Genomic DNA, 17992 nt, shown 5'->3' with positions numbered 1-17992 from the left:
TGCTGCCGAAGCTGTTGCATTTTTTCAAAACAAAGCATATTCTACTGCTTCATGACACAGAGTAAAGGTTGTATGGAAACTCATGCTCAGTTGTGCGCCCTCCTTGGCTCTCCACTGAAGAGCCACTCTCTCCTATGTGATCTCATGTAATCTCATGGCCTCACCTTCTCCTCCCCAGAAATCTAACTTCTAAATCCAACTTCATAGCTGCCATCTCCAATTGGATGACTAATAAAGCACCTCCCACTTGACGTAGTCAAAACAGAACTCTTGGTTTTATTCTACGTACTTCTCTCACAGGCCTCCCCATCTTGGTAAAAGGCATCACCCCCTAATTAGTTATTTAGGACAAAAGTCTAGGCAGTGTAACACAGTGGTCCAGAATACAGACTCCAAGTCCCGATCACATGGATTCAAATATTGCCTCTGCTCCTCTCTACCTATGCAGAGATGTCATAAGCCTCTGAATAGTGACAGCACCCACCTGATACAGTTACCATGAAGATTAAATATGCTAATTCATATAAAGCATTTAGAAATGCACCTGGCAAATATTAAATCCAGTTCCAGCTATCATTATGATTATCTATTTCCTCTTTCCTCTCACACCCAGTCTGTCATCACAGCCTCATGCAATCACCCATTTCAAGCCACCATCTAGACAGCAATAAACCTCCCAACTACTTTTCATGTTTCCATTCTTACTTGCCCCTCAAAGTGCTTTACAAGCAGGAGTCACAGTAATCTATTTAAAATATAAATCAGATCATATCACTCCCACATTCAAAACCATCCAGTGGTTTTCTACTGAGTTAAATCAAACTCTCAACCCTGGTTTATCCAAAGTCCTGTATTGAGTCATCGCAGGCCCATCTTGTACTACCCTCTGCTGCCTCACTACACTCCAGCCACACGGGCCTTTTACATTCTGCAAAAATGCCAAGATTCTCTTCTGCCTGAAACACTTCCCTCTGTATTTGTTCAGCTGGCTCCCTTGTGTTAGATACAATAGTGTTATTATTTATTTCTTTGGTAATTGTCTACCTCCAGTACAATTTGAGATTAAAAAAAAGAAAAAAAACTCATCTATCTCAAGTACTGTGTCTCTAGTACCCAAAACAATATGTGGGTGAACAAAAAGTTATTTTAAAAAATAAACTATTGGGATGCCAATAGTTTATTGGGTGGCTTAGTCCGTTAATTGTTCTGCCTTCGGCTCAGGTCGTGATCCCAGGGTCCTGGGATCAAGTCCCACATTAGGCCCCCTGCTCAGTGGGGAGCCTGCTTCTCCCTCTGCCTGCTCTGCCTGCTGCTACCCCTGCTTATGCCCTCTCTCTGACAAATAAATAAATAAAATCTTTTTAATAAATACATCTTCCCCTCATTCTTTTCCCTAACTGGTTATCGATTTATTGCAACTCAGCTCCTAATTCAACTTTTCTGCCTGTTCTATAACTGGATCCTAATATAATTTTTAGTATTTCCTCAATTTTTAAAAATCTAAATCCTCAATACTCTAACTCCTTATAAAGATCCAGTTCTCAGTGGGGCCTGGGTGGCTCGGTAAGTTAAAGCCTCTGCTTTCAGCTCAGGTCATGGTCCCAGGGTCCTGGGATCAAGCCCCACATCGGGCTCTCTGCTCAGCAGGGACCCTGCTTCCTCCTCTCTTTCTGCCTGCTTCTCTGCCTACTTGTGATCTGTCTGTCAAATAAATAAATAAAATATTTAAAAAAAAAAGATCCAGTTCTCATCAAAAGATTCTAAAAATTAAAATTAGAAAACCTGAAATTTAGAGCTCCAGCAATTGCTAGCCAATTACTTAGCCTCTTAGAGCTACATTTTCCTCACTGTATAATGCAGACAGTAGTCCCTGTCTACCTCAGAGGACTGTGGTAAAGGTCCAGTGAGGCAGCAAATAATAAACTCTACACAAGTGGAGGCTATTATAATCTACCAGAGCTCAGTAAAACTTTACCGGGCACTTGCTAGACGTTAAATAACAAATAACAAATTTTAATTAAGACAAGAGCCCCTACTCTCACAGAACTTACATTTTTGTTGAGAGAAAAAAACACATAATGAGCATAACTTCATCATAGTTTGGTATTTTCTTCAGAAGTAAAAAAAGTCATGAAAGTCCAACAGAAACGAAGAACCTGCTCCAGACTGAAGGAGACTAAAAAAACATAACACATCTGATACAGAATTGAATCCTTCTGAAATTAAGGACATAATTCAACTGTGAAACTGTGAAACTTGAATGAGAACTAAGGATTAGATGGTACTCATGTATTGATGCTAATTTGCTTATTCTCAAAGTTGAACTGTCGTTATACAGGAAAATATCTTTGTTTATAAATGCTCACTTCGGCAGCACATATACTAAAATTGGAACAATATAAAAATTACAACCTATAGTACTGGGGGCAATGAGGCATCAGGTTGGAAACTTATTTTCAGAAGCCTATGGCAAAATGCTATTGTTTACTTGCAACTTTTTTGTAAGTATGTATTTCAAAATTGTAAAACATTATTACAAAGTTACTTTGTTTTCGTTTTAAGTAGCATGGAGCCCAATTCATGACTTAAACTCACAACCTTGAGATGAAGACCTAAGCTGAGATCAAGGGTCAGGCGCTTAACCAACTAAGCCACCCAGGCGCCGCTTTTTTTTTTTTTTTTAGATTTTTTATTTATTTATTTGACAGAGATCACAAACAGGCAGAGAGACAGGCAGAGAGAAAAGCAGAAGCAGGCTCCCCACTGAGCAGAGAGCCCAATGGCAGGGCTCCATCCCAGGACCCTGAGATCATGACCTGAGCCAAAGGCAGAGGCTTACCCCACTGAGCCACCCAGGTGCCCCTTGAAAGTTACTATGGAGGGAGGAAAGAATGAGCAGGAGGGAAAAACGAGAAAAGAATTTCCCAATAGGGTACAAAACTTAAATGAAATTTGATTAAAAAATGAAAGTGTTACTAACATAGGAACTTATATAAAAGTTTATCTTTAATATCCAATTTATAAAGTTTGCTAAAAACTGTACATATCCTTCTTTGCACATAGATTATTAGAAAGATAAACTGAAGAGCAAATATGCATGTGCTCATTTTTACTGGCACCCAAACAACTTCTCACATTTTTCAGCCACAATTATTATATTATGTGCACAGATTAACAATTAGGAAAGAGAAGGAAAAAGACCAAAATCAGCACAGGAGTGGTACCAATACTCTAGAAGCTTTCTGAAATGCATGATGACATTTTTGTTTTTCGTGGAACCTGGGAGGTCATTCAGTAAATGAGAAATGCCTAATTAGAAATGCCTAATGTCCTAAATGCCTAATTAGAAATGCCTAATGTCCTAAAAAGTATACAGTTGATTCACACAAAGAAGTGCTATCCAAAATGCCAGCAGAGAAAATGGGTGAATAAAACCAGTAGTTTTATTTGCCAACTAGTAGGCAAACATCAGTGTCCATCACAGAGATTTACTGTACTGAAAGACGCTATCTTCATCCGTAAATAGATACGGTTCAAGGTAAGTCACAAACTACTAAAGAAACTATTTAAAAACATTAACTTTGGGGTGCTTGGGTGACTCAGTCGGTTAAGCATCTGCCTTCAACTCAGGGCATGACCCCAGATCCTAGAATGGATTCCTGCATTGGGTTCCCTCTGCTTGTATGTGTGCGCGTGCTCTCTTTCTTCCTCTCAAATAAAATCTTTTAAAAACTTAAAACATAAGAACATTAACTTTACTGATGATTTTTTTAAGTAAAAAATACAGAATTAGGGAAGGAGGAAAAATATTAATAGTAAATGCCTATTGTACTGGTGCTTTCATAAAGTGCCTTATTAATAAAACTAGTTAATATTTTAGTCTTCCCAAATACTGAAATAATTGAATTATACATGTTTAAGTAACCCTGGACAGTCAGTAATAATTATTTAAATGAGAAAATATTATAATTTTTAACTCAATTGAAAAGGTTGGCCTATGCTTCTGCTGGTATTAGTATAGCCTAACAAGAGCCACATCACAACTTTGAAGTTCTCTTTTGCTTGGAGTAACACAAAGTTATTTAAAAAAACTAGACTCATTTTAAAAGGCAAAGGTACTACAAAATGTATTTTTATTCAAGTATAGTTAACATACATATTAGTTTCAGGTGTACAATGTAACAACTCAACAATTCTATACATTACTCATCTGGACAAGTGCACTCTTAATCTTCACCTATTTCACCCATCTCCTGCCAGCCTCCCCTCTAGGAACCATCAATTTGTTCTCTGTATTTAAGTCTTTTCGTCTCTTTTTTTCTGTATTTCTTAAATTCCACATGAGTGAAATCATGGCTTTCTCTGACTTATTTCACTTAGCATTATACCCTCTAGATCCATCTATGTTATTATTACAAATGCCAAGATTTCATTCTTTATAGGTAATTTTCTTGTGTATGTGTGTGTGTGCGTACATCTTCTTATCCATTCATCTGTTGATGGACACTTGGATTATTTCCATATTTTGGCTATTATAAGTAATACTGCAATAAATATATGGGTACATATATCTCTTTGCATTAACACGTTAGTATTCTTTGTGTAAATAGCCAGTAGTGGAATTGCTAGGTCATATGATAGTTCTATTTTTAATTTTTTGAGGAACCTCCATACCATTCTCCACAATGACTACACCACCTTGAATTTCCGTAACAGGGCACAGGGGTTCCTTCTTCTCCACATCCTTGCCATTCTGACATATGTGAGATGATAACTCATTGTCATTTTGATTTGCATTTCCTTGATGATGAGTGATGTTGAGCATCTTTTCATGTGTCTTTTGGCTATCTCTAGGTCTTCTTTGGAAAAATGTCTATTCAGACCCTTTGTCCATTTTTTTTATCAGATTTTTTTTTGGTGTTGAGTTGTAGTAAGTTAATACCTTTGGACATTAACTCCTTATGAGATACATCACTTGCAAATACCGTTTCTCATTCAGTAGGCTCTTTTAGTTTTGTTGATGTTTACTTTGCTGTGGAGAAACTTTTTATTTTGATGTATTCCCAACAATTTAATTTTACTTTTGTTTCCCTTGACAAAGGAAACATATCTAGCAAAATGGTCCTATACCTGATGTCCAAGAGACTAATGTCTATGTTTTCTTCCAGGATTTCTATGGCTTCACATTTCACACTTAGGTTCTTAATCTATTTTGAGTTATTATAGTCTAAGAAAGTGGCCCAGTTTCATTCTTTTGCATGTAGCTGTCCAGTTTTCCCAACACCAATTGTTGAGGAGACTTTTTCCCATTGTATATTCTTACCTCCTTTGTCGTAGATTAATTGATCATCAAAAGCATGAATTCATTTCTGGACTCATTCTGTTCGACTGATCTGTTTTATATTTCTATGCCAGAACCATACTGTTTTGATTACTACAGCTTGACACTCTATTTTGAAATTTGAGATTGTGATACCACCAGTTTTGGCTATTTGGGCTCTTCTGTGGTTCCATAAAAATTTTGGAGTTATTTGTTCTAGTTCTCTGAAAAATGATCTTGGTATTTTGACACGGATTGCACTAAATCTGTAGACTGCTTTGGGTGGTATAGACATTTTAACAATATTGGTCTCCCAATCCACGAACATGAAATATCTTTCCCTTTGTTAGTGTCATCTTCAATTTCTTTCATCATTGTTTTACAGTTTTCAGAGTACAGGTCTTTCACTTCCTGGCTTAAGTTTATTCCTAAGCATTCTATTAGATTTGCACACTTGGTACTTGATTCAGAACTTCAAGGTTATGTGATGTGGCTCTTTTAAGCTATACTGATTCCAGTCAGAAGTACAGGCCAATCTTTCCTTCGGAGTTAAAAAGGGTAATATTTTCTTGTATAAATAATTTTGATTACTGATTAGGGTTACCAAAATATGTATAATTCAGCTCTATCAGCATTTTGTATACTTATAAACAGAACTGTTTTCTTAATTTCTTCCTGCTACTTCATTATTAGTGTATAAAAATGCAAGATTTGGGGGTGCCTGGGTGGCTCAGTCTCTTAAGTATCTGCCTTCAGCTCAGGTCATGGTCCCAGTGTCCTGGGATGGAGCCCTGCATCAGGTTCCTTGGTCAGTGGAGAGTCTGCTTCTCCATCCCTCCTTCCGACTCCTGCTTATTCTCTCTACCTCTCTGAAGTCAATAAATAAAATCTTAAAAAAAAAAAAAAAGAAAAAAGAAATGCAAAATTCCTATTATTAATTGTGTAATCTGTGACCTTACTGAATTCATTTGTCAATTCTAGTAGTTTTTAGTGGAGTCTTTCAGATGTTCTATATATATTATGTCATATGCAGATAGTAAAAGTGACTTCTTCCTTACCAATTTGGATCTCTTCCGTCTCTTTTTTCCTATAGGACTACTGTGGCTAGGATTTCCAATAATGCATTAAATAAAGGCAGGAGAGTGGACATCCTTGTCTTATTCCTGATCTTAAGGTAAAACCTCTCAGTTTTTCACCATGGAGTATGATGTTAGTCTGTGGGTCTTTCATATATGGCCTTTATTGTGTTGAGGTACATTCCCTCTAAACCTATTTTGTTCAGAGTTTTATCATGAATGGACATTGTATTTTGTCAAATGCTTTTTCCACATTTACTGAAATGATCATAAGGCTTTTACCTCCTTGTTGATGAGATTTATCATACTGATCAATTTGTGAATACTGAACCACCCTTGCATCCCTGGAAGGAATCCCACTTTAATGAATTGTTGAATTTAGTTTGTTAATATTTTGTTTAAGATTTTTACAACTGTGTTCAGATACTGGCCTATAGTTCTTTTTTGTAGTACCTTTTAGTATTAGGGTAATGCTGACTTACAGAATGAATCTGGAAGCTTTCTCTCTGCTCCCGTTTTTTGGAATAGTTTGAAAAGAGTATTAACTCTTCTTTAAAATTTGGTAGAATTTGCCTGGAAGCCATCTAATCCTGGACTTTTGTTTGTTGGAAGGTTTTAATTACCAATTCAATTTCATTGCTACTAATCAGTTTGCTCAAATTTTCTTTTTATTACTGATTCAGTTTTGGAAGCTTAAATATTTCTAGGAATTTACTCATTTCTTCTTGGTTGTCCAATTGCCTGGCATATAATTGTCCATAACATTCTTTTATAATCCTTTATATTTCTGTGGTATCAGCAGTTATTTCTCCTCTTTCATTTCTGATTTTTAGGAGTCCTTTTTTTTTTTTTGGATGAGTCTGGGCAAAGGTTTAACAATTTTATTGATCTTTTCAGAGAACCAACTCTTGGCTCCATTGATCTATTCTATTGTTTCTTCAGTCTCTATTTCATTTATTTCTACTCTAATCTTTATTATTTCCTTCCTTCTACTGGCTCCAAGCTTTGGTTCTTTTTCCAGTTCCTTTAGGTGTAAGGTTTGGTTCTTAATTTGTGATTTTCCTTGCTTCTTAAGGTAGGCCTATACTGCTATTATCCTCCCTCTTAGAACCGCTTTTGCTGCATCTCCAAAATTTTGTCATTGTATTTTCATTTGTTTCCAAGTATCTTTTAATTTCCTCTTTGACTTTTCTTGATTGGCCCATTCATCATTTAGCAGTGTGTTATTTAACCTCCATATATTTGTGTTCTTTCCAAAGTTTTCTTGTGACTTGATTTCTAGTTTCATACTATTGTAGTCGCCAAAGATGCATGATATGATTTCAATCTTTGGGAATTTGTTGAAACTTGTTTTGTGGCCCACCATGTGATCTATTCTGAAGAAAGTCCCATGTGCACTTGAAAAGAATGCGTATTCAGCTGTTTGGGGATGGAATGTTCTAAATATATCTCTTAGATCCATCTGGTTCAGTGTGTCAAACAAAGCCACTGTTTCCTTGTTGATTTTCTATCTGGATGGTCAACTCATTAATGTTAAGTAGGGTATTCAAGTCCCCTACCAAAACATCTATTTTTAAGATGTTATCACTTAAGTGTAACTCTTTGAACAAATCCACTGAAAAGCACTCATCATGTTTTGTTTTGTTAAAGATTTTATTTATTTATTTATTTGACATAAAGAGAGAGAAAGAATACATAGGCATGGAGAGCAGCAGGCAGAGAGAGAAAGAATACATAGGCACTGAAAGCAGCAGGCTCCCCACCGAGCAAGAAGCCCCACGTGGGACTCAATCTCCAGACGCTGGGATCATGACCTGAGCTGAAGGCAGACTCTTAACCAACTGAGCCACCCAGGCATCCCTGATCATATTATTTATTCAAACAGCTACTACCACTTTCACTTAGCAATAGGTTGTTTATTGAAGCAGTAGCGTATCAGCATTTTTATAAAGGTTTTCTTCTATATCGCCCTCTACAGATACAAAATACCAATTCAGAACAGAAATCTAGGGACCATATATACCATAGGCAACAACAATTGTGAAGGGCCTCATAAGAAATCCATCTCCAAGGAAAAAAGGGACAACCTTGAAGACACAACTCACAGAAGCCTCTCACAAAATTAATCAGCTTACTATTAGTATTACTATAAGAAAGATAACTAAGGAAACTAACCATGGGCAGTAACAAAAAAAACCTAGTGGCTCTAGAATTACCAATATCATAAGCAATTAAAGTATCATTATAAAAATCATTTCTTAAGAAGTACAGAACAAAACTACCAAAAGTATATAATTGAAAATGTGACTATGCAGAAATAAGGTAAATACAGAAATAAAGTGAAACACTTACTGCCAAAGCCTTGGACAATTTGGCTCTGAATTCATTCAGGACGATTGCCACAATATCTTTAAGTGGTACATAAGCGAAACCACTTTCCAAATAGACTTTTCTTCCTCGGAATAAATCCAGAGCATCAGCAAAAGGGATCTGAATTCATAGTGAAACAGGGAAAACAAGTCAGTACGTGTCATGAAATCTCCCTAAATCTTCCTAAGTACTAAATCTAAACAAAATTCTTCCTGTAAGAATTTGTCCCAGCAGATCAAAAATAAACAAACAAAAAACCAATATATAATCCTTAAAACTAAATGACAAACATTAGGAAGAAATGACAGTCCAAAAATGTGCTCATTTCAGAGTACATGCTTTGAAAAATAATAATAAGCCAAGTTAGAATGCGTTATTTTTATTCTTAACTCATGAATTTACAAATTATAATCTTTACAATTTTAAACACTCAAGTCAAGCCCACTAAGCATGTTGCATTCCCCTCATATGACATATTCCACAATTTTACTCTGTATCAATTATGTATATACAGTATGTTCGATGACAAAAATTACTAGTAATTCTAAATTTCATCTGTTTCCATTATTTCACTAGAAAAATACATTAGAAAAGTTCATCTCAACACCAAGAAATAAAAATAAAAACTGCTCAGTTCCACTAGTGAAGTATTTACCAGTAAATACCATTTAAAACACAATATTCCACTTGCATTTTTTTTAAATCCTGAGAACTACCCTAAAATTTTATGATATGAGAACACAGTATGAGTAAACTGAAAATCATCCTTACTCTCCAATACAGTTTTTCTTAAATGTGGTAAAAAATTTAGTGAAAGAAATGACCCCCAAATTACCTAGTCACCCAAGTTTTAGAGAAGAGTTAAATCTATATGCCTGGGGCGCCTAGGTGGCTCAGCGGGTTAAGCTTTTACCTTCAGCTCAGGTTATGGTCTCGGGGGTCTTGGGATTGAGCCCCTCGTCCGGCTCCCTGCTCAGCCAGGAGCCTGCTTCCCCCTCTCCCTCTGCCTGCCTCTCTGCCTACCTATGATCTCTTTCTCTGTCAAATAAACAAATAAAATCTTTAAGAAAAATAAAAAATAAATAAATCTATATGCCTAAGAGGCACCCGAAGAGCTCACTTGGTTAAGCATCTAGCTCTTAGTTTCAGTTCAGATCATAATCTCATGGGTCATGGGACTGAGGTGAGTTGGGGTCCATGCTTAGGGGGAGTACGCTTGAAGATTCTCTCCCTCTGCCCCCCCCCCACACACTCTCTCTCTCAAATAAATAAATAAATAATATGTTTATATATATGTATTTTATATATATATCTCTAAGATTTTTCTACATATCCAATAATACCACCCAATAAACATATTATGTTTTTTAAACAAAAAACATATCTATGACTACAACAGAGTCCTAAAGAAGTTCATCACTTAATTGAGAAAAGAAGACAGACACACGTGGAAAGTCAAACTGTTCTGCAGGGTGGTATGCGTATGACACGGCACTACACAGAACATACTGGAGGAGGCGGTTAGAGGGTTTATTTCAATGATCCAGGCAAGAGATGGGGATAATTTGTAAGCAAGAGTTCTAGTCCAGACTCAGTGACTGACCAGACTTATGATTTCTATATATTTAATGAATGCTTCTAAATTTCAGCAAGGAAGGGGAGAGAGATGGTATAAATGACCCTTAGGTGTTCTTTAGCTCTAATATTCCATGATCCTAGCTTATTAAGGTGGTCACAGTGGAAACAAAAACGCTCAAGGAGAAGCAAAAAAATTATGTGAAGAGAGAGCAATAGGAAATGCTTGGTGTGTGGAGAATAAATATTGATTCCCATACTCTACATCTGGAAAGCTGAATGAATGATGGCCTAAATGGTAGAAACAGGGAAGTCAAAATAGGGAGCTAATGTGGAAGCAGGATTTTAAATTACTGGCACTCACTGACAATAATCAGTACATGCTTTTCAAAGGAAACTGTGGTGTTGCAGCTTTCAAATTTTTGAAATTAATTTCAGCTCCACCCCTTCCCCTTCTGGAATTATTCAATCCAAAAGCTATTCAATGGGTTCAAGCAGAGTAGATATCTGTGCTGAGGAAAAGAGGGCAGCAGAGATGGCCCACTTCAAGATGCCAGAACCTGAGTAGTTGTTAAAGAAGGTTTGTCAGGGGAGAGCAAAAGGGCAGAAAATGCCAGGACCCAAATGGAATAAGGAAGAATCTAGGTGGGGAAAATAGTCCAAGCATGGCATCAGAGCCCAAGAGTGATGAAAAGGCTAGCATGCAGAGCAGTGATCCAGAACAAGGTATTGAAGCCCAGTGGGTGAAGAGTGTCCCTGCAGGGGAGCTCAGCATGGGGAGTCGAAGCCTATGTATTTTGAGAAGAGTATTCCTTTAAGAGAATGGCCTGCTTTGGTTGGGTCAGAGTCTAGCCTAACCAGTCTAGTCTAACCAAATAAGGTTAGACAGTGTGTAGACTCTGTGGGACAGCCCAGCAGACTGTTGGCACACCCTCAGCGGGGGTGAAGATGAATTCTGCACAGGAGAGGGAGAAGAAGAGGGAGTAGTTACCAGAGGCTATACGATTGGGTTTATTAACTATGTATAAAAAGCTCAATGGGATATATTTAATAAAACTTAGGATGTATTTTAAAAGTTTACATACCTTATAAACTGACTCCGACTCCCAGTCTACCTTAGATCCACTCAAACTGGGTGATGAAGCAAGAATCTCTGGTTCTCGGAGCTTCTTCTCGTCATCACTTATCTAAAAGGAAATATATTTTATACAATTTAAAAAATTAAAGTTCTTAAAAAAAAGAAATTAAAAATCTACATTCAGTTTCAATAAAATACTTTCCTGTTCTAGTAAGGATTCAATACTTTTATAAAATTTTAAAGTCCTGGTATCTCAAATCATTCCTAATATGAATAATAACTCATTACTATCATTAAGAGAGCCAAAATATGAAAGAAAATTTAAATTCAATATACATTAAAATTTCTACTCCACCATTTTCTGAGAACATACGATAAACAAACAAAAAAACCCGAAAAGTATTACAACAGGTAATTTTTTTTTTTAATATTTATTTATTTGACAGGCAGAGATCACAAGTAGGCAGAGAGGCAGGAAGAAAGAGAGGAGGAAGCAGTCTCCCTGCTGAGCAGAGAGCCCGATGCGGAGCTCGATCCCAGGACTCTGGGATCATGACCTAAGCCAAAGGCAGAGGCTTAACCCACTGAGCCACCCAGGTGCCCCACAATAGGTAATTATAATAAAAACGCAGATTAGGGGTGTCTGGGTGGCTCCATTGTTAAGTGGCTGCCTTCAGCTCAGGTCATGATCCCAGGATCGAGCCCCGTCTCAGGCTCCCTGCTCCATGGGAAGCCTGCTTCTCCCTCTCCCGCTCTCCCTGCTTGTGTTTCCTCTTTCGCTGTGTATCTCTCTATCAAATAAATAAATAAAATCTTTTTAAAAATAAATAAATAAATAAAAGTTTAAAAACAAAAAAAACTCAGGTTACCATAGACTAAAAATAGTCTATGAGAGCATAACAGTCTAACTGGGAACATGATTCCAATTCAAGAGTTATATTAATTTATTACAATATATTATTTGCAATTAAAAGTGGTTTAACATATTTCTCAATTTTCTAGTCATACAAAACAATTTCAAATTTAAAACACCAGCTTTTCTAGAAATATCTGTAGATCTACTATCTCAGACTGATTACATCTTTAAAAATAAAAAGATTGATCTGACTAGATAAAAATTTCAAAATTCTAGAGAAAAAAAGATCTGTAAATGAAGATAAAATATAAATCAAATATTGAGGGGAATACTTAGATCATTTAACATCCAGGTTACACTCAATAAGCCCCAAGATAATAGGAGGATATAAGTACTAGTAATCTAAAAGCAAAATACACACAATAATCATGTAAGTGACAATAAAAGTAAATTAAAATTATACTCTTTTATAATTGTTAAGATGATCAGAGAAAAGCTTTGTAGCTTTTCTGATCACTTTCTTTTTTAAGATTTTATTTATTTATTTGACAGAGAGACAGTGAGTAAGGGAACACAAGTAATGAAAGTAGGAGAGGGAGAAGCGGGCTTCCTGCCAAGCAGGGAGCCCAATGCAGGGCTCGATCCTGGGATCATGACCTAGCCAAAGGCAGACACTTGACTGAGCCACCCAGGTGCCCCTTCTGATCACTTTTATAGTCATCTATGTTAGTTAGGATTGGCTAAGTTATGGTGCAATAACAAAGAATTTATAAATTTCAGTGGCTTAACAAAAAATGGTATTTCCTGCTTTTCTCCATGTTCAGGAGGAATGGTGGGGAGGCAGCGGCAGGAGCAGGAATGCTTCACTATCAGTGGTTCTGACCAAGCAACCAGATGCCTGAGGGAGGCTCCAATCTCCTGCATGATAAGCAGAAGGAACAAAAAATGGCAAACTGGTTCTTCTTAAGAGTCATATAGGTCAATTCCACTTACATCTCATTGACAAAAGCGTATCATTTTTTTGCATGCTATCCTCAAAGGAGCAGGAAAGTAATTTTATTACTTGCCCAAAAAGAAGAGAACCCAAATTTACTGGTGAACAGTATCAATGAATATAGCAATCCACTCTTCTAGTCACCAATTTACAGTTCACTCAACTTATGATACAAAATACATTCACTCCTATCAAAAGTGAGACAATCTAAAAGTTCTATACAGTAACGGCATTAATCTCAAAGTTCGGTATCTATGGGTGATGCTTGATAGTCCCTATATAAGAAGGTAAAGCTGCTCATGTCCTCTCCACTTAGACACACACACACAACACCCTCCTCACAAACACTCAATAAATAGTGCTACAATAGGGACAGAATAACCATGGTAAACATTCCTACTTAGAAAGGGGAAGATGGGGTGCTTGGGTGGCTCAGTGAGTTAAGCATCCCATCATTGATTCTAGCTCAGGTCATGATCTCAGGGTCCTGAGACTGAGCTCCACCACTGGGTTTTGAGCTGAGCATGGAGCCTGCTTAAGATTTTTCTCTCTCCCCCTCTCCTGTTGCTCTTCCTCTCTCTCGCAAGCATGAATTCTCTCTTTTAAAAAAGGAGGGGGTGAAGAATGGGGAGAAGAGTAAATTAAAATAATAATGCAGTATTAGTTTATACCTATTAAAATGCAAAAAGTTCAAAGATTTAGAAAATACAGTGTGTGGAGGGCACTTTGACAATACATATCAAAAAAGACTTCAAATGAGCAGACCCTAACAATTTCACTTCCAGCATCAATCTGAAGTAACAGGAGAAATACATACATGGGAACAATTTCTTTTCATCACAATGTTATTTACAATAAGAAGAGAAAAAAAAACCCAATGTCCAAGAACAGGTATGTAGGTAAGTAAATTTCAGTAGAACTTTAAGTTTCAGTAAAGCAAGCTATATTATTCAGATCAACCTCTCACAAAAAATCAAAGAAATAACAATGAGAAAAAAAGATTTTTAAAGATTTTATTTATTTGACAGACAGAGATCACAAGCAGGCAGAGAGGCAGACAGAGAGAGAGAGAGGGAGGAAGCAGGCTCCCTGCTGAGCAGAGAGCCTGATGTGGGCCTCAATCCCGGACCCTGATATCATGACCTGAGCCGAAGGCAGAGGCTTAACCCACTAAGCCACCCAGGCGCCCCAACAATGAGAAAATCTTTAAATGCATCTTCTTTAGGGGAAACTGGGTGGCTCAGTTGGAGCCACTCAGGAAACTGGCTGGCTGGGCCTACAGCTCAGGTTATGATTCCAGGGTCCTGGGATCAAGCCCTGCAATGAAGTCCCTACTCAACAGAGAACCTGCTACTCCTTCTCCCTCTGCCCCTCCCCCTGCTCATGATTGCTCTCACTCTCTTTCTCTCAAACAAAATCTTTTAATTAGTAAATAAATAAAAGCATCTTCTATACACACACACACACACACACACACACACACACACACACTCAAGCTCTGAGTGAGTTCGTATATATGGAGTGGAATCTAACAAGAAATCCTCCTGCTCAAATGTCATCAGTGAAATCCCAAGCCTTGAACTTCTTTTAAGGTGGTCTCTGAATCTAATACCCCCAGACAGCTGGCATAAGCAAACTCATATCCTCTATGAAGAAAAGCACATTCCAGTATGCCTCAAAGGATTCCTGAAAACTCATCTTCAAATACAATGTCAAGCATATTGTATTTTATAACAAGGCTCACAATAAAACATCACTTCATAACTAACAATAAGACTCAAAATATATAGATAATAACTATATTAATATGCATAAAGAAATAAAAGACAAATATGATGGTAGCTGGGGCTCTTGGGTGGCTCAGCTGGTTGACCAACTGCCTTCAGTTTGGGTCATAGTTAGTCTCGGAGTCCTGGAATCAAGCCCTGCATTGGGCTTCCTGCTCAGTGGAAAATCTGCCTCTCTCTCTCTCTCTCTCTCTCCCTCTGCCCTTTCCCCCTGCTTGTTCTCAATCCCTCACATAAATAAATAAAATCTTTTTTAAAAAAATGATTTTTAAAAAAGATTTGAGGGGCACCTGGGTGGCTCAGTTAATGGTTAGGCAACTGTCTTCAGCTCAAGTCATAATCCTGGAGTCCCTGGATCAAATCCCACATCAGGCTCCCTGCCCAGCAGGGAGTCTGCTTTTCCAGCTGACCTCTCTCCTCTCATCCTCTCTCTCTCTAATAATAAGAAAAATATTTAAAAAAATAAATAAATAGGTACGCCTGGGTGGCTCAGTGGGTTAAGCCTCTGCCTTCCTTCAGCTCAGGTCATGATCTCAGGGTCCTGGGATAAAGCCCCGCATCGGGCTCTCTGCTCAGCAAGGAGCCTGCTTCCTCCTCTCTCTCTCTGCCTGCCTCTCTGCCTACTTGTGATCTCCGTCTGTCAAATAAATAAATAAAATCTTTTATAAATAAATAAATAAAGATTTGAATAGTGGTTGCCTTTTGGAGAGCAGGAACAGGGATTTTCTGTAGCATGAGGAGACTCTCAGGGTTGAAAGTAATGCTCTATATCTTGCCAAGTTTGAGTTGCACACACACATTTGTCAAAATTCATGAATGGTATACTTAAGAGTTGTGCCTTTCATTGTATGTAAGCTTTACCTTAAATAAAGAGAACTGTTAACAAACATTGAACTCTAGCTTTCTTTCTGTGCCAGTAGCACTCTTGCAAACATGGTAAACATTCCTAAAACCTGCTGTACCTTCCGCAAGAACTGTGGTAAGCACCAACTCCACAAAGTGACACAGAAGAAGAAAGGCAAAGATTCTTTTTATGCCCAGGGAAAGCAGCTTTACGATAGGAAGCAGAGTGGGTAAAGTGGGCAGATTTTCCAGAAAAAGGCTAACTACAAAGACTGTGCTGAGGCTTGAATGTGTTGAGCCAAACAGCAGTTCTAAAAGAATGCCAGTAAGTGATGCAAGTGGGAGGAGATAAGAGAAAGGGCCAAGTGATCCAGTTCTAAGCTTCATTCTTTGTTATATATGAAGACAATAAAAGCTTGAGGTTATATTCAAACAAACAAACAAGCATTAAACTCTAGTTAAGGGCATGCAGGCTACAGTATCTGGTGGGAACTGTACCAATTTTGAAAGAGACTTACTCTGAAATGGATAAATACAGTAATGGAAAGTAAGTGATAAAACAAGTACACTAAAATGTAAACTATAGAACCTAGATAGTGAGTACATACAGATATTCACTGTAAGATTCTTTCAACTTTCCCGTATGTTTGGAATTTTTCATATTACAATTTTGGGAGCAAAATAACACAATAAAGATACTATTACATACTCACCAGAACTAAAATTCAGTTGGACAACACAGATGAGTGTGTAGAGCAATGGGACTCTCATACTGACAGGAACACCAATTTGTATAAACATTTCAGAAAATCTGGCATTACTTCATAAGTTGAAGGTAAACATATCCCATAACCTGGCAATTAACCCACTGAGCCACCCACACGCCATAAAACATTTTAAAGAAGTAAACAAAAGTGAACTGTGTTGTAATGAAATATAATAGTAAAATGCTTAAAATTATGAATACTTAAGATTACTGTTAAAGAAAGATATCCATGAACACTGTTAGGTAAAAGTAAATTAATACAACTAGGTGAGGACAAATTAAAATAAACCTTTAAGAGATTCCATGTCCGTGTTTGTGTGCCTAAGTTTACGGGTGGCAGAAAAGTTTAGACCGAAGTAAAACTGTGTAACTCTGGATAAAGGGACTACAGATCAGGATGTCTGGGTGGCTCAGTAGGTCAAGCGTCTGCCTTCGGCCAAATCATGGAATCAAGCCCCTCATCGGGCTCCCTGCTCAGCAGAGAGCCTGCTCTCCCTCTCCATCTGCCTGCCACTCTGCCTACTTGTGTGCATTCGTGCACGCTCATTCTCTCTCTCTCTCTCTCTCTCTCTCTCTCTGTCAAATAAATAAATAAATAAAATCCTTTAAAACAAAAGGGGGAGGACTAGAGATCAATTTTATTTTCTTCCTTACACTTGCACATACTTTATTAAATTTATTCCTTGTGTATTTCATGAATGTTATTCTAATGGTGTTTTTTTATTCCAATTTCTACATGTTCACTGCCTTCTTGCATATCCTTTTTACTTTGTTCTTTTACTTCAAAATTTAAAAAACTGTTGGCGAGGGATGCTGGCTGGCTCAGTTGGTTAAGCATCTGCCTTCAGCTCAGGTCATGGTCCCAGGGTTCTGGGATCGAGTGCTGTATTGGTCTCCCTGCTCAGTGGAGAGGCTGCTTTTCCCTCTCCCTCTGCCTGCCACTCCCCCTGCCTGTGCTCACACACTCACTCTCTCTCTCTCTCTCTCTGACAAATAAATAAATAAAATCTTTAAAATATATATATATACATATATATAAATGATTTTTTAAAAAAGAAATTATTGGCTAGCTTAAGTATTAAAGTGGCACTACAGAATCACCACTTTAGGCAGGCCTAATGATTTCTATATTTATCCAAATCTGTTAAGTCTAAGACTATTGCTGCTTAACTACTAACATTAGTTAAGCTTCTCTTTCTGTTTATTTCACTGAAAGATAAAAATCCAGCATACTTTGAAAGCCTCCTTGAAAGGAAATCTTACCTAGAAGGGTATTATGTTGCAGAAATCAGGGGGGAAAAAAAAAAAACCAACACCACTCTGATTG

The 17992-nt window shown here is 37.4% G+C and overlaps 1 protein-coding gene across 3 annotated transcripts in view; it reads right to left on the bottom strand.

Annotated features, from left to right (window-relative positions):
* PRIM2 (DNA primase subunit 2) overlaps window positions 1-17992 on the bottom strand; it is a 325522-nt gene that overhangs the window by 252396 nt on the left and 55134 nt on the right. For 2 of the 3 annotated variants that reach the window (XR_009354766.1, XM_059178338.1), the window contains exons 6-7: window positions 11427-11528; window positions 8749-8886 (exon numbers count right to left, since the gene is read on the bottom strand). Coding sequence is in view for 2 of the 3 variants with exons in the window: in XM_059178338.1 (XP_059034321.1) it covers window positions 8749-8886; window positions 11427-11528 (240 nt within the window). In the remaining variant the exon portion in view is untranslated. Of the gene's footprint in view, window positions 1-8748; window positions 8887-11426; window positions 11529-12898; window positions 13194-17992 lie in introns of those variants that run through there. The other variant, XM_059178340.1, reaches the window with a different exon arrangement.

The sequence above is a fragment of the Mustela lutreola genome, chromosome 6 (genome assembly GCF_030435805.1).
Source record: "Mustela lutreola isolate mMusLut2 chromosome 6, mMusLut2.pri, whole genome shotgun sequence".
In the NCBI taxonomy this organism is placed as follows: Eukaryota; Metazoa; Chordata; class Mammalia; order Carnivora; family Mustelidae; genus Mustela; species Mustela lutreola.
Note: the sequence above shows the minus strand (reverse complement) of the source record. Positions and strands in the feature narration are given on the sequence as shown.